The sequence below is a fragment of the Sinocyclocheilus grahami genome, unplaced genomic scaffold (assembly GCF_001515645.1).
Source record: "Sinocyclocheilus grahami isolate Dianchi unplaced genomic scaffold, SAMN03320097.WGS_v1.1 scaffold12.1, whole genome shotgun sequence".
Lineage (NCBI taxonomy): Eukaryota > Metazoa > Chordata > Actinopteri > Cypriniformes > Cyprinidae > Sinocyclocheilus > Sinocyclocheilus grahami.
The window spans coordinates 2,181,980-2,201,290 of record NW_015505191.1 but is presented as its reverse complement, the minus strand read 5'-3'; the positions used below and the strand labels follow the sequence as shown (position 1 = coordinate 2,201,290).

The 19,311-nt window shown below is 37.0% G+C and overlaps 1 protein-coding gene across 2 annotated transcripts; it reads left to right on the top strand.

Moving 5' to 3' along the window:
- The first annotated feature begins 12,574 nt into the window (after window positions 1–12,574).
- On the top strand, window positions 12,575–17,836 carry tescb (tescalcin b). Of its 2 annotated transcripts, none has more exons than XM_016289626.1 (9): window positions 12,575–12,778; window positions 14,015–14,084; window positions 14,362–14,442; window positions 15,006–15,145; window positions 15,272–15,333; window positions 15,462–15,569; window positions 15,913–15,960; window positions 16,172–16,261; window positions 17,626–17,836. In XM_016289626.1, the coding sequence occupies exons 1-8, from the start codon at window positions 12,715–12,717 to the stop codon at window positions 16,259–16,261; spliced, it is 663 nt and encodes a 220-aa protein (XP_016145112.1). In that variant the 5' UTR covers window positions 12,575–12,714; the 3' UTR covers window positions 17,626–17,836. The 2 variants fall into 2 exon arrangements, with proteins under 2 accessions (XP_016145112.1, XP_016145121.1); XM_016289635.1 differs by having other exon boundaries at window positions 16,172–16,270.
- Window positions 17,837–19,311: the final 1,475 nt, after the last annotated feature.

Sequence of the window (19,311 nt, the reverse complement as noted above, 5' to 3'; positions counted from 1 at the left end):
TACCAGCTGGGGCACAATATGCACCACCCTAGAGAGGACTGGAGATATTGATGGTTGTGTGTGTGCCTAAATAAGACGAAAAAGCAGAAAACCTCAAACCATTCCTTGTGTGTGTGTGTGCGCGCATCAGAATTTGACCTGTAAACATTCAAGGTCGAAAGACTGTGGATAGTCTGAATCACACAATAATTGTATCAGCCTTCCTCCATTCTGTCGTATCTGTCTGCTAATAGCATTTAAGGGAAGTGGCGCTATTCCTAGAGTCTGAGGAGAGAGGGCTGCTGATCCGGCTCTCGTGGAGAGATATCACATGAAAAGGACAACTGCAGTTTGACCCGATTACTCGCATCTCTCTGAAGTGGCAAATGATCATTTCAAAGACAATATAAAGACTTTGCTTTGATTGTTGTTTGCTCTGTTGCAAAATTAAAATAAATCGAAAGTGATTAAGAAGATCAAGCGAGTGCAGATCCCTTACTTGAAAAGACAATATAAACAAAATATAAACCAGTTTCATTTTCAAGGTTCTTTATCTGATTTATATGGATTCTAAAAGTAATATATTGACGTTCAGTTTCATATTGTATTATTCATAGCGTTTTTATAAAAAAGCGTTGGATACATTTTAAGCACTGCAGAAATGTCAGTTATAAATATTTATAGGGACCGAATGGAAAAAAGAAGAACAAAGAAGGAAAGAGTAATATAGTTGTCTCATAATTGCTACCTACTACAAAAGGTCAAGAGTACTCTCTGTGGTGACATTAAGCTCAGAGGCCATAACAGATACAAGTTCATAAAAGACATCTCAGAAGACCTGCAGCTGAAGCTTGTGTTCTTAGTGATCAAAACTGTAGTTGTTTATTTATAAAAAAACATGTATATAAAACATGTCCAATAAACCTTTCGTTTGGTTTTCAAATACAACTACATTCTAATGTGAAGCACATTTTGTGATTATATATGGGAGAATACCATACCATATGAAAGCAAGGTTCCAAAAGGGAGTTTTCATAGTGATGCCATAGAAAAACAATTTTTGGTGCCCCTTTTAGTGGCCAGTCTTTAAAGAACCATTTGTGACCCTGGACCACAAAACCAGTCATAAGTAGCATGGGTATATTTGTAGCAATAGCCAAAAATACATTGTATGGGTCAAAATTATCGATTTTTCTTTTATGCCAAAATCATTAGGATAAGTAAAGATCATGTTCCATGAAGATATTTTGTAAATTTCCTACCGTAATTATATAAAAACTTAATTGTTGATTAGTAATATGCATTGCTAAGAGCTTAATTTGGACAACTTTCATGGCGATTTTCTCAGTATTTAGATTTTTTTCCCCCAGATTGCAGATTTTCAAATGGTTGTATTTCGGCCAAATATTGTCCCATCCTAACAAACCATACATCAATGGAAAGCTTATTTATTCAACTTTCATATGCTGAATCTTCAAAAAATGTACTCTTATGACTGGTTTTGTGGTCCAGGGTCACATTTTGTGTGGAGAACATTTTCAAAGTCTAAAGAACCTTTTTTTTCACCGTAAAGAACTTATTGTGCAATGCAAAGGTTCCATGGATGTTAAAGGTTCTTCATTGACACACAGATCCAATGAAAAGCTTTTGTTTTTAAGAATGTAGAGTACATTTAATAGATTGCACCACAGTATGTATCCATATACGTAAAATGTTCTTCATTGAATTTGTTGCACTTAAAAAAGAACAAATATAAGAAAATAAATTGAGGTGTAGCAGTTTATTGAACATCAGTCTTTGAGAAAAGCTCAGCAGCATCTGTCTAATTCTGTTTGTTTGCTCTTGCAGACATCTTGGCACGAATCCGTTTTTGGCTCACTGGTATAATGGAAAATTCTCACCAGTCAGAGTAAAGAAGCCATTTACATTCTGCTCTCGTTTCTGTTTGAGGTTTCCAAAACCTGACGGGAGTTTCTCCCAAGCCTCTCATGTAGTGAGAGAGGTGATATCCTTGCTCACCCACGGGAGCTGTGTAGCAGGACTGATTTGACAATATGTCCTTTTCAAATTCCTTTGACCCCATACCTCCAACCCAAGGCTAACATATAAAGTTTTTGCTTGGGTCTCGCTATTTTATGTATTAATGTAGCCAGAGCTGGTTCACTGTAAATTCATGCATGTAATTAAAATAATTTTCTCAAGACTTTAAATAGGGCGCCCTGGTCAGCTGAGAAAACAATTCCAAAACAGGAACAGTATTTTGTTGGAATTGGTGACTGAATGATGGAAACATTGAATGCTGTATATGCACTACCTCCACATGCCTCAATGCACTTTACCTTTTAAGCAGACTCAATTACCCACCTTTAAAAGGATTCCGGATGACTTTGTTGACAGATTAGGTCAACTGAAAATGATAAATGTTTTTTATGAAATATTAGTTACATTTATGTCAGCGTCAGTGTCTGCAGGTCACCCTCAGAGAAGGTGACTTGCCTTTTTTTCAATGTTGTGTTTAATGCGTTAGTGGATTAAGGCAATTTGATGAACGGATTGACATTGAATTTCCTGTCATTTACTTTGGCACATCCTTTAGAAATATCAGAAATGTTATTGGTTAACAGAATCCAAAGCCTTTAATTGAATAATTACATTATTTACTTGTTAAATGTGATTATTTAACCTCCTCTTAAAACCATAACAGTACTATACACTCAATATTCTGGGTGCAGCATTATTTTCAATGTGAACAACAATACCTGAGATGCAATGTTAACAGTGCCAATTTCTCGGATCTTTCCCATTGCAAGGTTATGTGTAATTGACTACATTTTTCAGATTCCTCTTTCTTTCGGGCAGGCTATTGTGCGCCGTTTTAGATGCTCTTATACAGAGACAATGTCAACATAAAACCTTGACCTAATGGACAGAAAGGAAGCCCTTCAGACTCTCGTCTGTCAGGAGGTAAATTGCACCGCGGTATTCTATTATGTGGCTTTAAAACATTTGGCTAATTCATTGTCCTCAAGGATCCACTATGCTAGCCATTGTCTGAGTAGATTCAGCCCATCCTTCTCAACCAGGGGTTTATACTGGCAGTCTGACCATTATTGTTTCCTGCAAGGTGACCCTGGGTACAAACCTCATGGTTTATTCACAAGGAGCTGGACTGAGCTCTTTGAGTTGTTATACTGTGTTGAAGCAATTACACTTTTACTAAAAGCAGTCTTATATTGCCTATTTCATTTTTCCTGGTTATGCTATAGGCGAGCATCCCCATTATACCCCCTTCACGCATATAATGAACAACACAGAGCATTTAATTAAGTGATCCATTGATATTTTATAGGTTTTGACCTTGAATTAAGCAAGTGAAGGGGATGCTCTCCCCTATGACTGTGTGCGCTGATTAATTGTTCTGATGATATAAATGTAGGCAGTCTTTATTGCCGTTTGTTTGTACAACTGTTTCACAATTCTTTGCCATCCACCTTCCTTGTTACATTCATCGTCTCTCTTAGGCGGCCGTTTGGGAAGTGTTACAGCAAAAAGACAAATAAATTGCTTCCCTGAAAGATCTGCAACAGTGGGCCAATATGCTTTTATTATCTCTTTAAATGTACTAATGATTCCCCAAGGTCAAATGTTAGCCCTGAAGTCCAGTCGGCCTCTCAAAACAACACAGACAAGGTTGCTTGTCTCCTGCTGTGTGCGTCATAACCCGCCAAAAAATCAGGCTAAATATGAGTTTCTTTGGGAAGCAGACGTTTGTCAGGGATTACCATGAGAGAACAGCCTGAGGAAGCTTCCTCTGTATGCAAGTCACAAATGCTTGATTCATGGCATGCAGGGACGGAGCAGATGAGCTTCCCGCCGAAGAATGAAAAGACGGGGAGATTAATATGGCAATCCTTAGGAAAGACCAGTTTGAAAGGGGTATTTCAAGAGCCCCGATATATCTAATTCAGGAAGCTACAGTTGCACGATTAATCTTGTTGCTGCCATGAAACAATGTCACACTTTAATTGGACGAATGGTATGTGTGGAATGTGAACTTCCTCTAGTTGAAAGGTGGAAATGTTCTGCTTGCTGCAAGTACCTTAATGTGTTTGTGTTGTACTCATGAATATGTCAAGCGGGATAGAAGCGTTTTAGAGAAGCGACTGCCGTTTAACGGTTGTCTGATGTCTGCACACACAAAGAGAGGAAGAGAGAAACTATCATGTAAACATATATACAAATAAATATCTTACATTTGTGTAAAATGTTATATAAATTGTGATACAAAATTACAGCCTTTTTTACTATATATATATATATATATAGTATATATATACACAGTATATATATACACTCACACACATATACATACATACAGGTGCATCTCAATAATTGTCCAGAAGACAATCATTGACACCCTTCACAAGGAGGGTAAGCCACAAACATTCATTGCCTGTTCACAGAGTGCTGTATCCAAGCATGTTATCAGAAAGTTGAGTGGAAGGAAAAAGTGTGGAAGAAAAAATGCACAACCAACCGAGAGAACCGCAGCCTTATGAGGATTGTCAAGCAAAATCGATTCAAGAATTTGAGTGAACTTCACAAGGAATGGACTGAGGCTGGGGTCAAGGCATCAAGAGCCACCACACACAGACGTGTCAAGGAATTTAGCTACAGTTGTCGTATTCCTCTTGTTAAGCCACTCCTGAACCACAGACAACATCAGAGGCGTCTTACCTGGGCTAAGGAGAAGAAGAACTGGACTGTTGCCCAGTGGTCAGTGGCCAGTGGTCAGTGGCTTTTCAGATGAGAGCAGAACTTTTCCACGACTTTCTAATTTATTGAGATGCACCTGTATATGAATTCCTTAACTTGTAAGAACTTGGCCATCTGAAAACATCAAATATCAAAAATATAAATGTATGAAAATATATGGTTCAAGTATAATAAGTTACATTTATATTCATTCATCTTTTTTTAACAGTTTACAATATTTACTTAAGCATAATGTTGCAAATTAAAGTCACAGTCACTTAAAAGTCATCATGAATAATCATTTGTACAGTTAACTGCACTCACAGCATTGGATCTGATTAATAATTTTGCTTCCTCCTCTATGACCCAGCGCTCTATGATCTGGTCTTGAAAATGTATGAAATTTGGAGTATGCTTGTCCCCTGTGGCAAGCTAATGGGATTTACAGAGGAGTTCCGGTCTAAAACTCCGCTTAATACAAAAATATGTGACATGCCCTTATCTCAAGCCTGCATTTGACCTTTAGTGTAGCACACGTTTTTAAAAAAATTCAAAACGTCATAGAAAAACAGCTTACAATGCAGTTACCATGAATATACACTATAGCACGTTAGGAGTATTTTTTTGTGATGTGAAGCCCTGCCCCTTTTCAGCACTGCACTCATTGTCTTCTGTCTTCCTTTTTCTATTTCCACAGCGTGAAGGTCAGGTCGTACAAATTTATGAATGAACTGCTCATTTTAAATCTTCCTAGTTTACTGACATTTGTTATGACGTCCACTTTGAATTACATTTATCATGCGCATTGTAATTTATTCATTACAATGCACATAACTTTCGTTAACTCTACAATAAGTAAATCCATTTCACCAGCGAATTACTCAACAGCAATGCTAGAGCTACCAAAAAAAAAAAAACAGCTACGCACTTGTTTCTTTGATGCATAAGGTCATAAGCATCAAATTATGCTACTAGCTGCATGAAATTTGACACTTCTTTGTCATTCCAAATTGTTGGGTTCACCTGTTTGGGTAACGCCAGCCAATTATACTGGGTCTATAGCTCACTCTGCTACAAACTGTATCACTTCCCGCAGATGTTATAATAGCCTACATAACGTGGTTCCAAGGCCTACATAATGAAGAAGTTTGACTCCTGTAAAAACTCCTGTAGAAGAGGTTTGGTGCTGGTCAGTGGCATATTTATGTATTCCTCTCTTATCCTGTTCTCAACTGCAGTGCTCTTAGTTTTATATTTTCTACCATGTGTGATTTAGAGGGGTCATATGATGCTGCTAAAAAGTATTTTGTGTATTTGGTGTAATGAAATGTGTTTATGCGGTTTAAGGTTCAAAAAACACATTTTCCACATACTGTACATTATTGTTTCTCCTCTATGCCCCGCCTTTCTGAAACGCGTCGATTTTTACAAAGCTCATCGTTCTGAAAAAGCGAGGTGTGCTGTGATTGGCCAGCTATCCAGTGCGTTGTGAGTGGCCGAATACCTCAAGCGTGTGACGGAAATGTTACGCCCCTCACCATACTGTGATGATGCTCTGTTAGGCCGGAGCGACAAGACAAAAACATGAAAACCCATTATAAACGAGGCATTCGTTGCATCCAGTGGGGACATAATTATGGATTATAATGACTTATACTGTCTTTTTACTGCCGCGTAAACATAAAACCATGTGTGAATTTGTGATCAGACAAGTGACAAACAACAAGCCCGACTCTACACTGCCCAAAAAACTCGCTTTAAATATATAAAATATAAAAACTCTCTAAATATAAAAAACTTACAGTCTTTGAGTCAGAACAGCCGGCATTGTAGTCTACTGTACCAGGATCAGGAAACAGTCCTCCATAAAATCTGCTGCACACATCTGAATATTTGGGTTGAACTGTTCTGGAACAGTGTTGTAAATACAACTTAACCACTGATTTCTAGTCGTGTCCATTTTTGGAAGGCCAAACGAAGTAGTTTCGCTTTCACAACGAAACAGCGTCACACACGGCGTGAGCAGAGGCCGGGGGCTAGCGTGAGGAATGGCGAGAGGGTTAGAGTGAGCAGAGGCGGTGGGCTTGAGAACAGCGCGGCCGGCGATTTCAACGAAGGAGCGTCCGGAAGGACATGTGACGACTCCGGGCTGGACTCCGCTTTGTCCACGGTGAAAGCTGATCCGGCGATCAACAGCGCAAAGTTGTAGTATTTCCTCAGCAACCAGCACGGATCAGCTCCAGGCATGACGAAGCAGATATCGTCCTCTTTTGGAAGACCAAACAAAGTAGTTTCACTTTCACAATGAAGCACACAGCGTCTTTACGACATGGCGGCGGAAACAACAAAACTACAGCGAGAATAAAAGTTATGCCTTCTTTCTTTGTGTGAGCATTTGGGCAGCGTTATGCAAATCTTCCCACATAGTGACGTAGATATGTGGGGGCGTGTTAGAACGAGCCGTTTTAGGAAGGCGTGGCTGACTCTTAACTTTTATAAAGAATATCTCTTTGGATTTAAGACTTTAGTCTTTGCAACTTTACAGATCTTCATTATGCACCAAGAGCTTGTAACACTCCAAAGAGAAAGGAAAAATTGAAATCGCATCATATGACCCCTTTAAATATTTATCTGGTGTGAGCTGTCACCAGAGGCATCCTCCGAAACAGCTCATTTAGATCTGACCTATAATGGCTCTCACAATTCCCATGGACTTTCTTTTGGAACAAAAATGCATTAGTAGGTCTTTTCATTAACTTTTCTAAATGCCCTGCATGGTGTTTTGTACCTAAATGTAAATTTTAGTGAAACTTTATAATTTCTCTAAGTGGAAGTTTGAAGAGTGAAATGGGATATGTAGGAGAGGAGTGACTTGATATGCTCAGAATAAAACAGAGCATGAGTTTCCCATTTCTGATATCAAGCAGTTATGACCAGGGCCCGGATTTAAAGGTTGCAGACATTACATCAAGTGTTAAAGTGATAGTTCACCCAAAAGTGAGAATTCTGTCATTAATTACTTACCCTCACGTTATTCAAAACCCGTAAGATTTTTGTTCATCTTTGGAACACAAATTAATATATTTTTAAAGAAATCCAAGGGCTTTCTGATCCTGCATAGACAGCAACACAACTACCACGTTCAAGGCCCAGAAAGGTAGTAAGGACACTGTTAAAATTGTCCATGTGACATCAGTGGTTCAACCTTAATTTTATGATGCTACGAGAATATTTTTTGTGTGCAAAAAAAAAAAAGGTGCATCAGGCTCCTGCTTCAGCAGTACCACATGCATGCGTGGTACTCTAGTGAACTAATACAGTATTTGCCAGAGAATTATTCAATATATGAATAGCGTTGGACATGATTATCTTTAAATAGTTTTAATGCTTATTTGTGCAAATGAAATCATAGAAAATGTGTTTTAGTCCTCTTTGAATGCTTTGTAGAAGGGTATGATGGAATACGTAGGTTGATCAGTAAGACCCTCTCATGAGTTTTGAAACATTACGCTGTTTACCAAAGGAGTAGGCTGTCTGTTCGGAGGTGTAATGAATTTCTTTTCTTTGGACTGCGGCTTTGCTATAAAGCTCAAGGACATGATGTCCACTCCTATCTGCTAAAAGTTGACATAACTGACAGTGAAAGAAGGCAGCTCTCTGCTTCCCGAATAATAACAAAACTTCAAATAAAAACAATTCAAATTTTTAAATGTTACATACCCAATTTGGGCTGACAGATCAAATAGCGGAGGTCATGGCACAATTCCGTGCCTTCAGTATACATTTTTTTGCTGATTTAATTGAAGATACTTGCTTTTAATGAAAGTCCATCATGAGAACGTGAGGACACGCTGCCTGTTTGGCATGCAGAGGAGGGGCTCTAAGAGGAGAGTCTGACAGAGTGTCAGAGAGCTGCCTCCAGCTCTCAGACAACAGCTGCTCTGAATGAGAGGGCGTCCTGGGGGTACTGAGACACAGACAGTGACTCTCTCCGCTGGTGGGGGCGGCTGAAGCGTGAGGAGCATCAGAAGTTGGCCGAGAGCCAGAGCCAGGATTTGCACTGGAATTATTCCGTTTGTTTTCCCTGTAATTCCCTAAACTAATAAAAATGTTTGGCTATACTTGTCTTGAATGTTGTTTGTGCAGAACTGCATGTGAACTCTGTTACTGGTAGCAGGTTTGTTGGTTAAAGGGATAGTTCACCCAAAAATTTTAATTTGATGTCTATCTGCTTACCCCCAGGGCATCCAAGATGTAGGTGACTTTGTTTCTTCAGTAGAACACAAATGAAGATTTTTAACACAAACCGTTGCAGTCTGTCAGTCTTATAATGGAGGTGAATGGGAATCATGGCATTGAGAGTAAAAAAACATACACAAACAAAACCAAATTAAACCCTGCGGCTTATGACGATACATTGATGTGGTCTGTGCAAGAAACTGAACAGTATTTATATCGTATTTATATCGTTTTTTTTACCTCTGATTCATGCAATGTCTGAACTGTTCGAACTGCCCTGAACTGCCTCCTGAGCGCGTTCTCAACAGCAGGCGTGTGAGGCGTCTTCTTCTTCTTCTTCTTGCTTTATGGCGGATGGCAGACTTATAAGTGCATTAGCGCCACCGATCTCTCAAATGGATCATTGACGCTCCTAATTGAGATTGTGGATAGAGTGTCAATGGGCCATTTGAGAGACAGGTGTCGGTAATGCACTTATAAGTCTGCCATCCGCCATAAAGCAAGAATGTTCGTGCGAGATCAAATAGTTTCTTGTGATTTAAATAAATGAGATTCAAATCTAGCAAAGGTTTGCTGTAAATAAAGAATTAATGATCAACATTTTGCGTCAGAACATGATTCTCTTCATTCTCATGCATCACTATTTAAACAAGTCACCTTAACTATTATGTTTCAACTAGCACTAAATTTTAATTCATAATGTTTCCTTATCTCCTTTAACACAAATTGTACTCTGTAGTTAATCTATTAAGATCTGCATTTTAAATGTGTCACTAAAGTATAAAGAGAAGTATTTCTCTTTTTCACTGTGGGAATATCACAATGAAATTCAAATACAATTCTAGCAGCACTAGTAAACAAATACAAATGAAAATTCTAGTCTTGCCAGGTCATGTAGGTGTTATGTGAACCAATATTGTTCTTCTGCAAAAATATTCAGCACATCACTGACAATGTCTCTGCAGGAAATATGGATCTGGTGGCAGCAGCCTTTGGTCAGCTGCATTCAAAATGTCCTAGAGCTATATGGTGATCCATTCCAAAAAGACTTCATGTGGCTTATTGAAAACAGGAAAGATCTACTTGAGGCCTATAATTCGTTTATTGTAAATTATCAACATGAAATTATCTTACGGATTTTCCTCGGGCTCTGTTGCTGTTCCAGACCATGTTGGGCTTCTCGAGAACGACAGAGCTTCAGTGCATTGGAAGAAGTAACTCAGAAAAGAAACAACCACTTTTTGGCTGTTGTGTGTGCTGTCTCAAGTGGACGTAAATGTGCAGCTCAGCTAGACCAGGTCAAGACTGGCTTTAAGTGTTTTTACCGACTGTTCTCCACACTTTGGATTTAAACTGGGTCAGACTGTCAGCTTTATTTTAAGCTCTCATAATGTGTAAACTCAGTTGGATTCAAATGTGACCCTGGACCACAAAAGCAGTCATAAGTATCACGGGTATATTTGTTGCAATAGCCAACAATACATTGTACGGGTCAAAATGATAAATTTTTCTTTTATGCCAAAATATCATTAGGATATTAAGTAAAGATCATGTTCCATGAAGATATTTTGTAAATTCCTACTGTAAATATATCTAAATGTAATTTTTGATTAGTAATTTGCATGGCTAAGGACTTCATTTGGACAACTTTAAAGGTGATTTTCTCAAAATTTTGTTTTTTTTGTACCCTCAGATTACAGATTTTCAAATAGTTGTATCTTGACCAAATATTATCCTATCATAACAAACCATACTCCAATGGAAAGCTTATTTATTCAGATTTTGTATAAATCTCAATTTAAAAAAATTGACTCGTATGACTGGATTCAGGTTCACAAATAAGACAAATAAGATAGCTTACTTGCACAATGACAATTGTTTTTGTTTTGCTTTTTACTTTTATTTGCAGTTTATTTGACAGTTTATCAGACACTTAAGGTAGATACTACATTTTTAACTTCTGTTTTACTCATTTTGACAGCAATTAAAAGAATAATGCCATTTCTTGCAAAACTAACATAATCATTCCTTTTTAGATGTAATGTTTGGAGGCTTGTGTGACATTGAAAATAAATAAATAAAAAATATAAAAAAGAGATTTATATGTAGTTCAGTATTCTGTAACTGAATGCCTTTACAATGAGTTGATCTTAGAATACTAAAATGTAATATTATTATTGTAATATTGTTTGTCTCTACTAAAAGGTAACAGAAAACGCACTCAAATAATCATGATTAATCTGTTTCTGTTTTATAGGTTTAACAAAACAAAATCTTTAAGGACTCCCTGGACCAGTAAGTAGCCAATGAATGTTTGGCAGTTACTGCTCCACAAACCCACAAGGCCAGAAATGCATGTGAACACAAGTGATGTAAACGTTTTATTGGTTTATTCCGTCATTGTCAGTTTTATTGGTATTTAATATGCATTATGTGCTTTCAAAGTGACAAAAATAAAAATAAAAATCTAGCTATCTAATGGGCAACATATTGATGGGTTGATGTCATGATCTTTACTGCCATCTTGTGGTGGATTGATAGAGAAGCGAAATGATATTGAATGAAATTTAGTACCTTTGTACTCCTTTTCAGCCATAGTAGGCTTCAGTATCAATTATATGAATTCTAAATCGAGTCTTGTTGACAAAGTACCCTTAAAAAAAGAGGTATTTAGCATAAAGTTACATAAAGTCTACTTTACATAAAAGTAGCCTACCTTAGCTCATACCTTACCTTAACAATTTGCATTGGAAAATATATTCTTACTCAGTATTTTTGTCTTGTTTTCCAGTATTAATATCTAAACATTCTTAAATCATGATAGATTTACTAGAGAAAAAAATGCAATGGGGAAAAAAAAAGTAATCTTGTTTTTCCTTTCTTACGCCACCTGCAGATTTTATTAATTTTTTTGCTTGTTTTAAGCATAAACTTACTAAAATATTGATATGTTTTTCAGAAAACAAGATTTAAAATATTAAGTCATTTTTATTAAGTCATGTTGATTTAAGAATGTTTAGATATTTGTACTGGAAAACAAACTAGTTAATGCTCCTCCTTTTTTAAAGCTTTTGTCAAGCTAATCTAGTTTCTGGGTTAATTTTGTGCTTATCGTTACTGCCTGAAGCTGCTGAATACAAATACATGTCATCAGATTGAAGGACTGTACGATTTTGTATTTGTTTTCCCAAGGAAAGGGTTGAGAATGCTAATAAATATAAACTGTTCAGGGCAATAATAATTTCGCATATTTGACGTGACAATATATGTATATCTCCTTCCTTTGCTATTATACCGTCAGTTTATCGAAGGCTGCTTTTCTGTGGCCTTCTCAGAAATATTCATTTCTGTTTTCCAGAAAGCTGTAGCCTGCTGCTGCTGTCACGGTGACATACATGTATTATGAATGAATGCGGCTGAGATGGCTCCATTCACTTCAGTCTTCATTGTTCATTGTGTAGACTCAATACTTGATTATATTTTTATATCTGGTTTAGGCTTGATCAACGATCAGAAACTGGATTAGCAAAGTAGGCGTGAATTCTCAGAACAGCCGTTGATGCAGAGCATGTTTATGCGGCGCTAGGACCCAGGGGACGTGTTCTCGTTCTAACGAGGCACAATGCAAATTGCATGCGTTTGTTCTGCAAGGCAAACAATGGTGTATGAGTGAAACCTAAACCCCCGGAAGATCGAGGAACAGACTCACAGACACGCTTATTAGTGTAGGTCACTATAGTGATGGGAAGCTTCCAGTCTTTGCCGGATGACCATCAATATCGAACCCTGTCACAGAAGACAGGCTGTGAGTATAACTATTACGAAGGGGTTATGTTTAATGTAATTAATAGCCCATTACTTAATATCTGACCAACGCAGCACCATTTACACAGGAAACGTGTAGTGATATAAATTATTTAGTGACATGTCGGAAATGTCTTCTTTTCAACTTAAACATTGAGCTGGTGTAATTTACAGCTCAGATCTACTGTACTGCATATGTATTTAGTATAATATTTAGCCTACCTGTTGGAAAACTCTTACCTAATGTTGATATTTTGTTATTAGCATTCATAATTGTTTGTGAGGACAAAGGAAGACAAAACTGTATGCTTGCAAATGCTGGTTTTACTAGTGGTTATGGATGCTTAGTTTGATACCTCTGTATTGCAGACCCAAAATATGGACTTAAACAACCATTCATTGTTTACACACTCATGTTGTTCCAAAGCCATATGTGACCCTGGACAACAAAACCAGTCATACGTTTTTTGAAATTGAATAAATAACTGAATAAATAAGCTGTCCATTGATGTATAGTTTGTTAGGATAGGACTACATTTGGCTGAGATACAAATATTTGAATATCTGGAATCTGAGGGTGCAAAAAAAATCCAAATATTGAGAAAATCGCCTTTAAATTTGTCCAAATGAGGTGCTTAGCAATGCATATTACTAATGATAAATACATTGTTGATATATTTTCGGTAGGAAATTTACAAAATATATTCATGGAACATGATCTTTACTTAATATCCTAATGATTTTTGGCATAAAAGAAAAATCGATAATTTTGACCCATACGATGTATTGTTGGCTATTGCTACAGATATACTAGTTCTACTTATGACTGCTTTTGTGGTCCAGGGTCACATATGACAGATGGAGATATTTTCTGGCAGCCTTAATGACTCCTCAATCACCACTCGCGTTCATCTTCTTCCATGTAAGTGAACAATGACTGATGTTATCAGTCTCTAAAATCACTCTTGTGCTCTACAGACGAAATAAAGTCTTATGGGTTTGAAGCAAAATGAGGGCGAGTAAACGATGACAGAACTTTGTATTTTTGGTTGACTGATCTCTTTAAGGTTACTACGTGTCTCATCTGATCATTCATAATTCAGTTAGAGGAGTCAGTCAGACAACAGCTATGTGTGTGAGGTGTCTTAAAGAAATTTTAGCAGTTGCGTTAACTTCACACATAGTGCATGGTGCCAGCTGGTGAGTCATCACCTCCATTATTTTCATTCTCTTTCAGTTTCACTGGAGCAGATCGCAATTCTCCACAATCGTTTTAAGCAGCTCAGCCAAAACGAGGAAACATTACGGTAATCTGCAAGTAGTAGTTGTGTGTGGGGGAGCATTCTACAGAGTGTTGCAACAGAATGATTGTTCAAAATACCTTTCAAGAATCAAATCAAACCAGTTTTGCTGGTACTGACTATTAGAAAAATTATTGTTATGCTTGATTCATGTGTCTGCCTAGGTGGTTTGGTTGGTTACACAACATGTATTCATACACAAGTATACACAGTACATATAGTACAAACCATAATGCCTGCTATTTACTTGTCAAACCTAATTGTTTTGTGTTCTCACTTAAAGGAGAGATGACCTTAAAACAATCCAAGACCTGGAAAGCAACCCAATTCGGTACCAGATTATAGAAGCTTTCTTCGATAGAAGGTGTGTGCTAATTTATATTCTGTATATGTTTGGTATTAAAAACAGATTCATTCAAAACAGATGTGAAACAATACCTTAATAATAAAGGGAAGTCTTGTTGCACTGTTTTTTTTTCTTGTTTATATTGCTATCATCTTTGGAAAGGTGGCTTTTGTGGCTCTGTGACTTTGAGAAGTAACTTTTAAAAGTGCTATATAAAATAACATTTATTATTATATTATTATTATCAAGAACTTTTCATGGCCAAGAATTTTTATATTATTTTTATATGGTACTTACAGTATATCTCTAATTGTAACAGACTGACTGAATACATTCTTTAAAAAATAAACAATTAATCTTCGTCTTCTTTAGAAAATAAATATTTACATTTGCAATATGTAGATCTGCATGCTACAACATTGTGTAGTTTTTTTAAGTACGTGTTTTTTCCAATTCCTTTGGGTCAAAATCATCTGAAAACTACAAACCTGAAGATTAATATTGAAGTTTAATATTCAGGGCTCAGCAAAGCTGTTGATATAGAGCAATAACACATTACTATCCCCACTTGTTCTTCACAGGAATTTCCAGAAAGATGGTGTGGGATCTGTGGAAGAAATTGGTTTTGAAGAATTCCTTACCGTCATGTCGTACTTCAGAGCACCAGCCCATCGTATCACAGAGGAGCAGAAAGAAGAAATGAGAAGAGCCAAACTGCGCTGTAAGGGCATGCAGAAATGAAATTCAAAACATTCTCTGGAAACTAGGATACTTGGAGATAAAATACCAGCCAACTGAGCCATAAAGTCACAACAGAATTGATACAGTACTGTCTCTTTTTTAATAGTCCTGTTCAACATGCATGACACCGACAATGATGGAACCATAACACTGGAGGAATACAGACATGTAAGAAATTACCAATTTTTGTGAAATTAAATCCATCTGAGTAAATCATTTATAAAATATGTGTACATGTGGGTAGTTCATGATTATCTTCACAGATTATCAGCAGTGTTGTGGTCTCTCTTCTCTAGGTTGTAGAGGAGTTGTTGTCCCGTAGTGGAGCTCTTGGAAGAGAGACAGCTAAGGGCATTGCAGATGCTGCAATGCTGGAGGTTGCCAGTATCTCAGTAGGTCCCATGGTATGTTATTTAGAGGCTAGATCACCAACATTGCATGGAGACTATATCAATATTATATCAATATATCTGTAAAGTTGTAATCTGAATGTATAAGAATTTTTCATATTTTTGAGTTCAGTAAAATAATAATAAAAACAGTTCATGTAAATGGTGCCACATAAAGCACTTTTTTTTGTTAAGTGAGTGACCTGGGGTGCTCTACGTTTCACCTTTTTGTAGTTTAAGAATTAGAGAAATTCATTCACATTTCACATTTGGTCCCCACAATGTAGCATAAACAAGTACACACACACACAATCTCTTGCTAATTTGTCTTGTCTGTTTGCTTGTTTTTTTTTTTCAGGCACCTGATGAGTTCTATGAAGGAATAACATTTGAGCAGTTTTTGAAGGTTTGTCAGTCTGTCCATTTATATGCTCAAACCATATGGTCTAATTTAGCATTTGGCAGTTTTTTTAAGGCAAATATTCTGTTTTGCATCGCTTTAAACATTATTACATACAACATGTGTAAACATAAGACGTTGTAGAATTTGATCACGTAAGACTTGCCTTACTGATATAACCTGCCTTCACTCTCTTTCTTGGTTTCCTGCTCAACAGATTCTTAAAGGAATTGAAATTGAGACGAGAATGCACATTCGCTTCTTAAACATGGACACAACTGTTTTGTGCAAGCAGCATTGTGTCTAGGTACTGCCGGTAATGTATATTTTCCAGTAAAACAACCACTTTATTAGATGAGGCTGGTTTAGAATAGTTTGGATAGATCTCTAGTTCTATGAACTATTTGTAGGATGCTCAGAGTGTGTATTTTACAAAGGTTGAAAATCAATAAGAAAAGTGTGTATTGATATCTGAAACTCCTTGCTTTGCATGCACATATTACATAATTATAGTACGATAAAATTAAAACTATGCAGGCATGGATTAATTAATTAATTTTACTTATTTTTTTGTAATTATTTTTATTATGTCTTTATTCTAAAATAACCTATTATTCTAAAATATCTCTTTATTCTAAAATAACTTATATACCCTACTATTCCCCCCAAAAGTTGTATGCTTATAACCAAATGCAATCATAACATATTTTCACTGAAATAATAATCCTGAATAGAGAAATCATATTATTAACACTGTGATATAGCAATATTTTGTGTGCTTTTTTATGTGCAATTCTAATAAATTAAAACAATACTTGAATCCATAGTCTCAAAAAAAAGAACTGCAGTTACTCCTGACAACCAGCAGATATCGCTAATGTCACAGCTTTGTTTATGTCAGTCAAAATAGAAATACTCAGGTACTTGTACAACCAATAAGCATGTTTCAGCATGTTCTTGCAAGGGCAATTAGAAGTGTATCAACAAACATTACATTACAAACAATACAAAATATTGTAAAACAATTAATGACATTATGACAACGGTAATCTGTAACTGCTAGTGGACACCAAAGACCTTTAATCAATATCAGCAGCCATGTATAGTTCAATGACAACAGACTCTGAGACATAGAGCTGAAGTTGTGCTTAGTAGTTATAAATAGTGCATGGATTGTACTGATGTAGGTTAAACAGTAGAAATAAACTGTGTAGAGCATTTTATTTGCAAAAATGAAACTGGCATTTACTCTGTGAAAGTGCAAAAATGTCTCAAAATGAAGAAATGAATTCATTCTTCTGTTAACCTTAAAAAGGGGGGAAAAGACTGTATATGCACCCACTGTGTATTGAATCAACTTGCAACTTGCATTTACCACAATAAAACTGTATTTTGCAACACTGAAGACTTTTTGTAATGCATTGCTGTTTTTTCCCCCTGACAAGTCAAAGCATTTCTCAGATCTCTTCAGTATTTGACGGTAAAAAGACGATGATCACTTTCATATTTCATGTGAAAGTGTCAAGTGAGGTTGCCAGCACTAGACAGGAAAGAAGTTCTCACACAAGCACCTGTTTTGATTGTATGTTATTTGATTAGGGGGTCTTCCCCACCACAAGCTGCCTCTAAAGAACTGTGACCCACTATCCTCTTTTGTCTGTTTCATGAAAGACGTGCCACTCCCTTGGTTTGCTAGTAAGCAGGCACCGCTACAAAACCCCCATCTGTGCTTCTACAGAAATCAGCTTTTCAGACATCAGGAAGTTTGATGCAGTGTCTCATATCAAACATCACCAGGGTTGTTTGCTACAGATGTTTTGCAGCTTCAGGACAGACGTTTCCAGGGCCATTCAGCTGCTAGAGATCATTATGAGCAATGTGCTGATTAAAGAGGTTTAAAAACTCCTGCCACTAGGCTTACAACCAGTGGAAAAAACTCTCTGGATTATGTAATGTAAGAGTTTGGTGGATCTGCATGATTAGTAAGAAGGCAGGACAGCCCAAACTAGCGATCTGTCTGATTTGAACTGTGCATTGTTTTTGGTATGCACAGAACACTTGTATTTTTATGGTCTCTGAATAAAGGTTGCTTCCCAAACAACAATGCATCTTAGTGAGTCTACGTCCTTCCTAGTCCAGATCTTCTGAGGCTTGTAGGCTAGAGTGTTCCACAACATTAGATGCTTAAAGGGGTCATATGATGCGATTTCAAGTTTTCCTTTCTCTTTGGGTGTTACAAGCTGTTCGTGAATAGATAAGATCCCTAAAGTTGCAAAGACTAAAGTCTCAAACCCAAAGAGATATTCTTTATAAAAGTTAAGACTGGTCCACGCCCTCCTAAAATGCCTCGTTTATCTACGTCACTGTGTGGGAAGATTCTTTTATGACACCGTCCAAATGTTCACGCAAAGAAAGAAGGCATAACTTTGATTATTGCTGTAGTATTGTTACCGCCGCTGCCATGTTGTGGAGACGCTGTGTGTTTCGTTATGAAAGCGAAACTACTTTGTTTGGCCTTTCAAAAGAGGACACAACTAGAAATCAGTGGTTAAGTTGTATTTACGTGTTCTGACAAATAATGCTGACTCACAGCCTGTAAGTATGCTTTCATATTTAAATGATTTGCCACTGATGATTCAAACGTGAGTTTTGAGCAGTGTAGAGTAGCGCTTGTTGTTTGTAGTTTCTCCGATCACAAATGCAGACATGGTTTTATGTTTACGTGGCGCGATACGCAACGCAACGTGTAAAAAGACAGTATAAGTCATTATAATCAGTAATTATGTCCCCACTGGATGCAACAAATGCCTCATTTATAATGGGTTTTATTGGTTTTGTCTCGTCGTGCTGGGACATGGCATCATATTGTAAGGGGCGTAACATTTCCTGTCACACGCTTGAGGTATTCGGCCAATCACAACGCACTGGATAGCTGGCCAATCAGAGCACACCTCGCTTTTCAGACCGATGAGCTTTGTAAAAATCGACGCGTTTCAGAAAGGCGGGGCATAGAGGAGCAACAATAATGTACAGTATGTGGAAAATAATGTGTTTTTTGAACCTTAAACCGCATAAACACATTTCATTACACCAAATACACAAAATAATGTTATTTTTTTAGCAACATCATATGACCCCGTTAAATAAGATGGACTATCAAGTGTGCATGGCTACATCTTAAATGTTTCCTCCCTTGTGCTTACAGTGTGAAAATACTATTAAAGGGGTCATATGATGCGATTTCAAGTTTTCCTTTCTCTTTGGAGTGTTACAAGCTGTTCGTGAGTAGATAAGATCCCTAAAGTTGCAAAGACTAAAGTCTCAAACCCAAAGAGATATTCTTTATAAAAGTTAAGA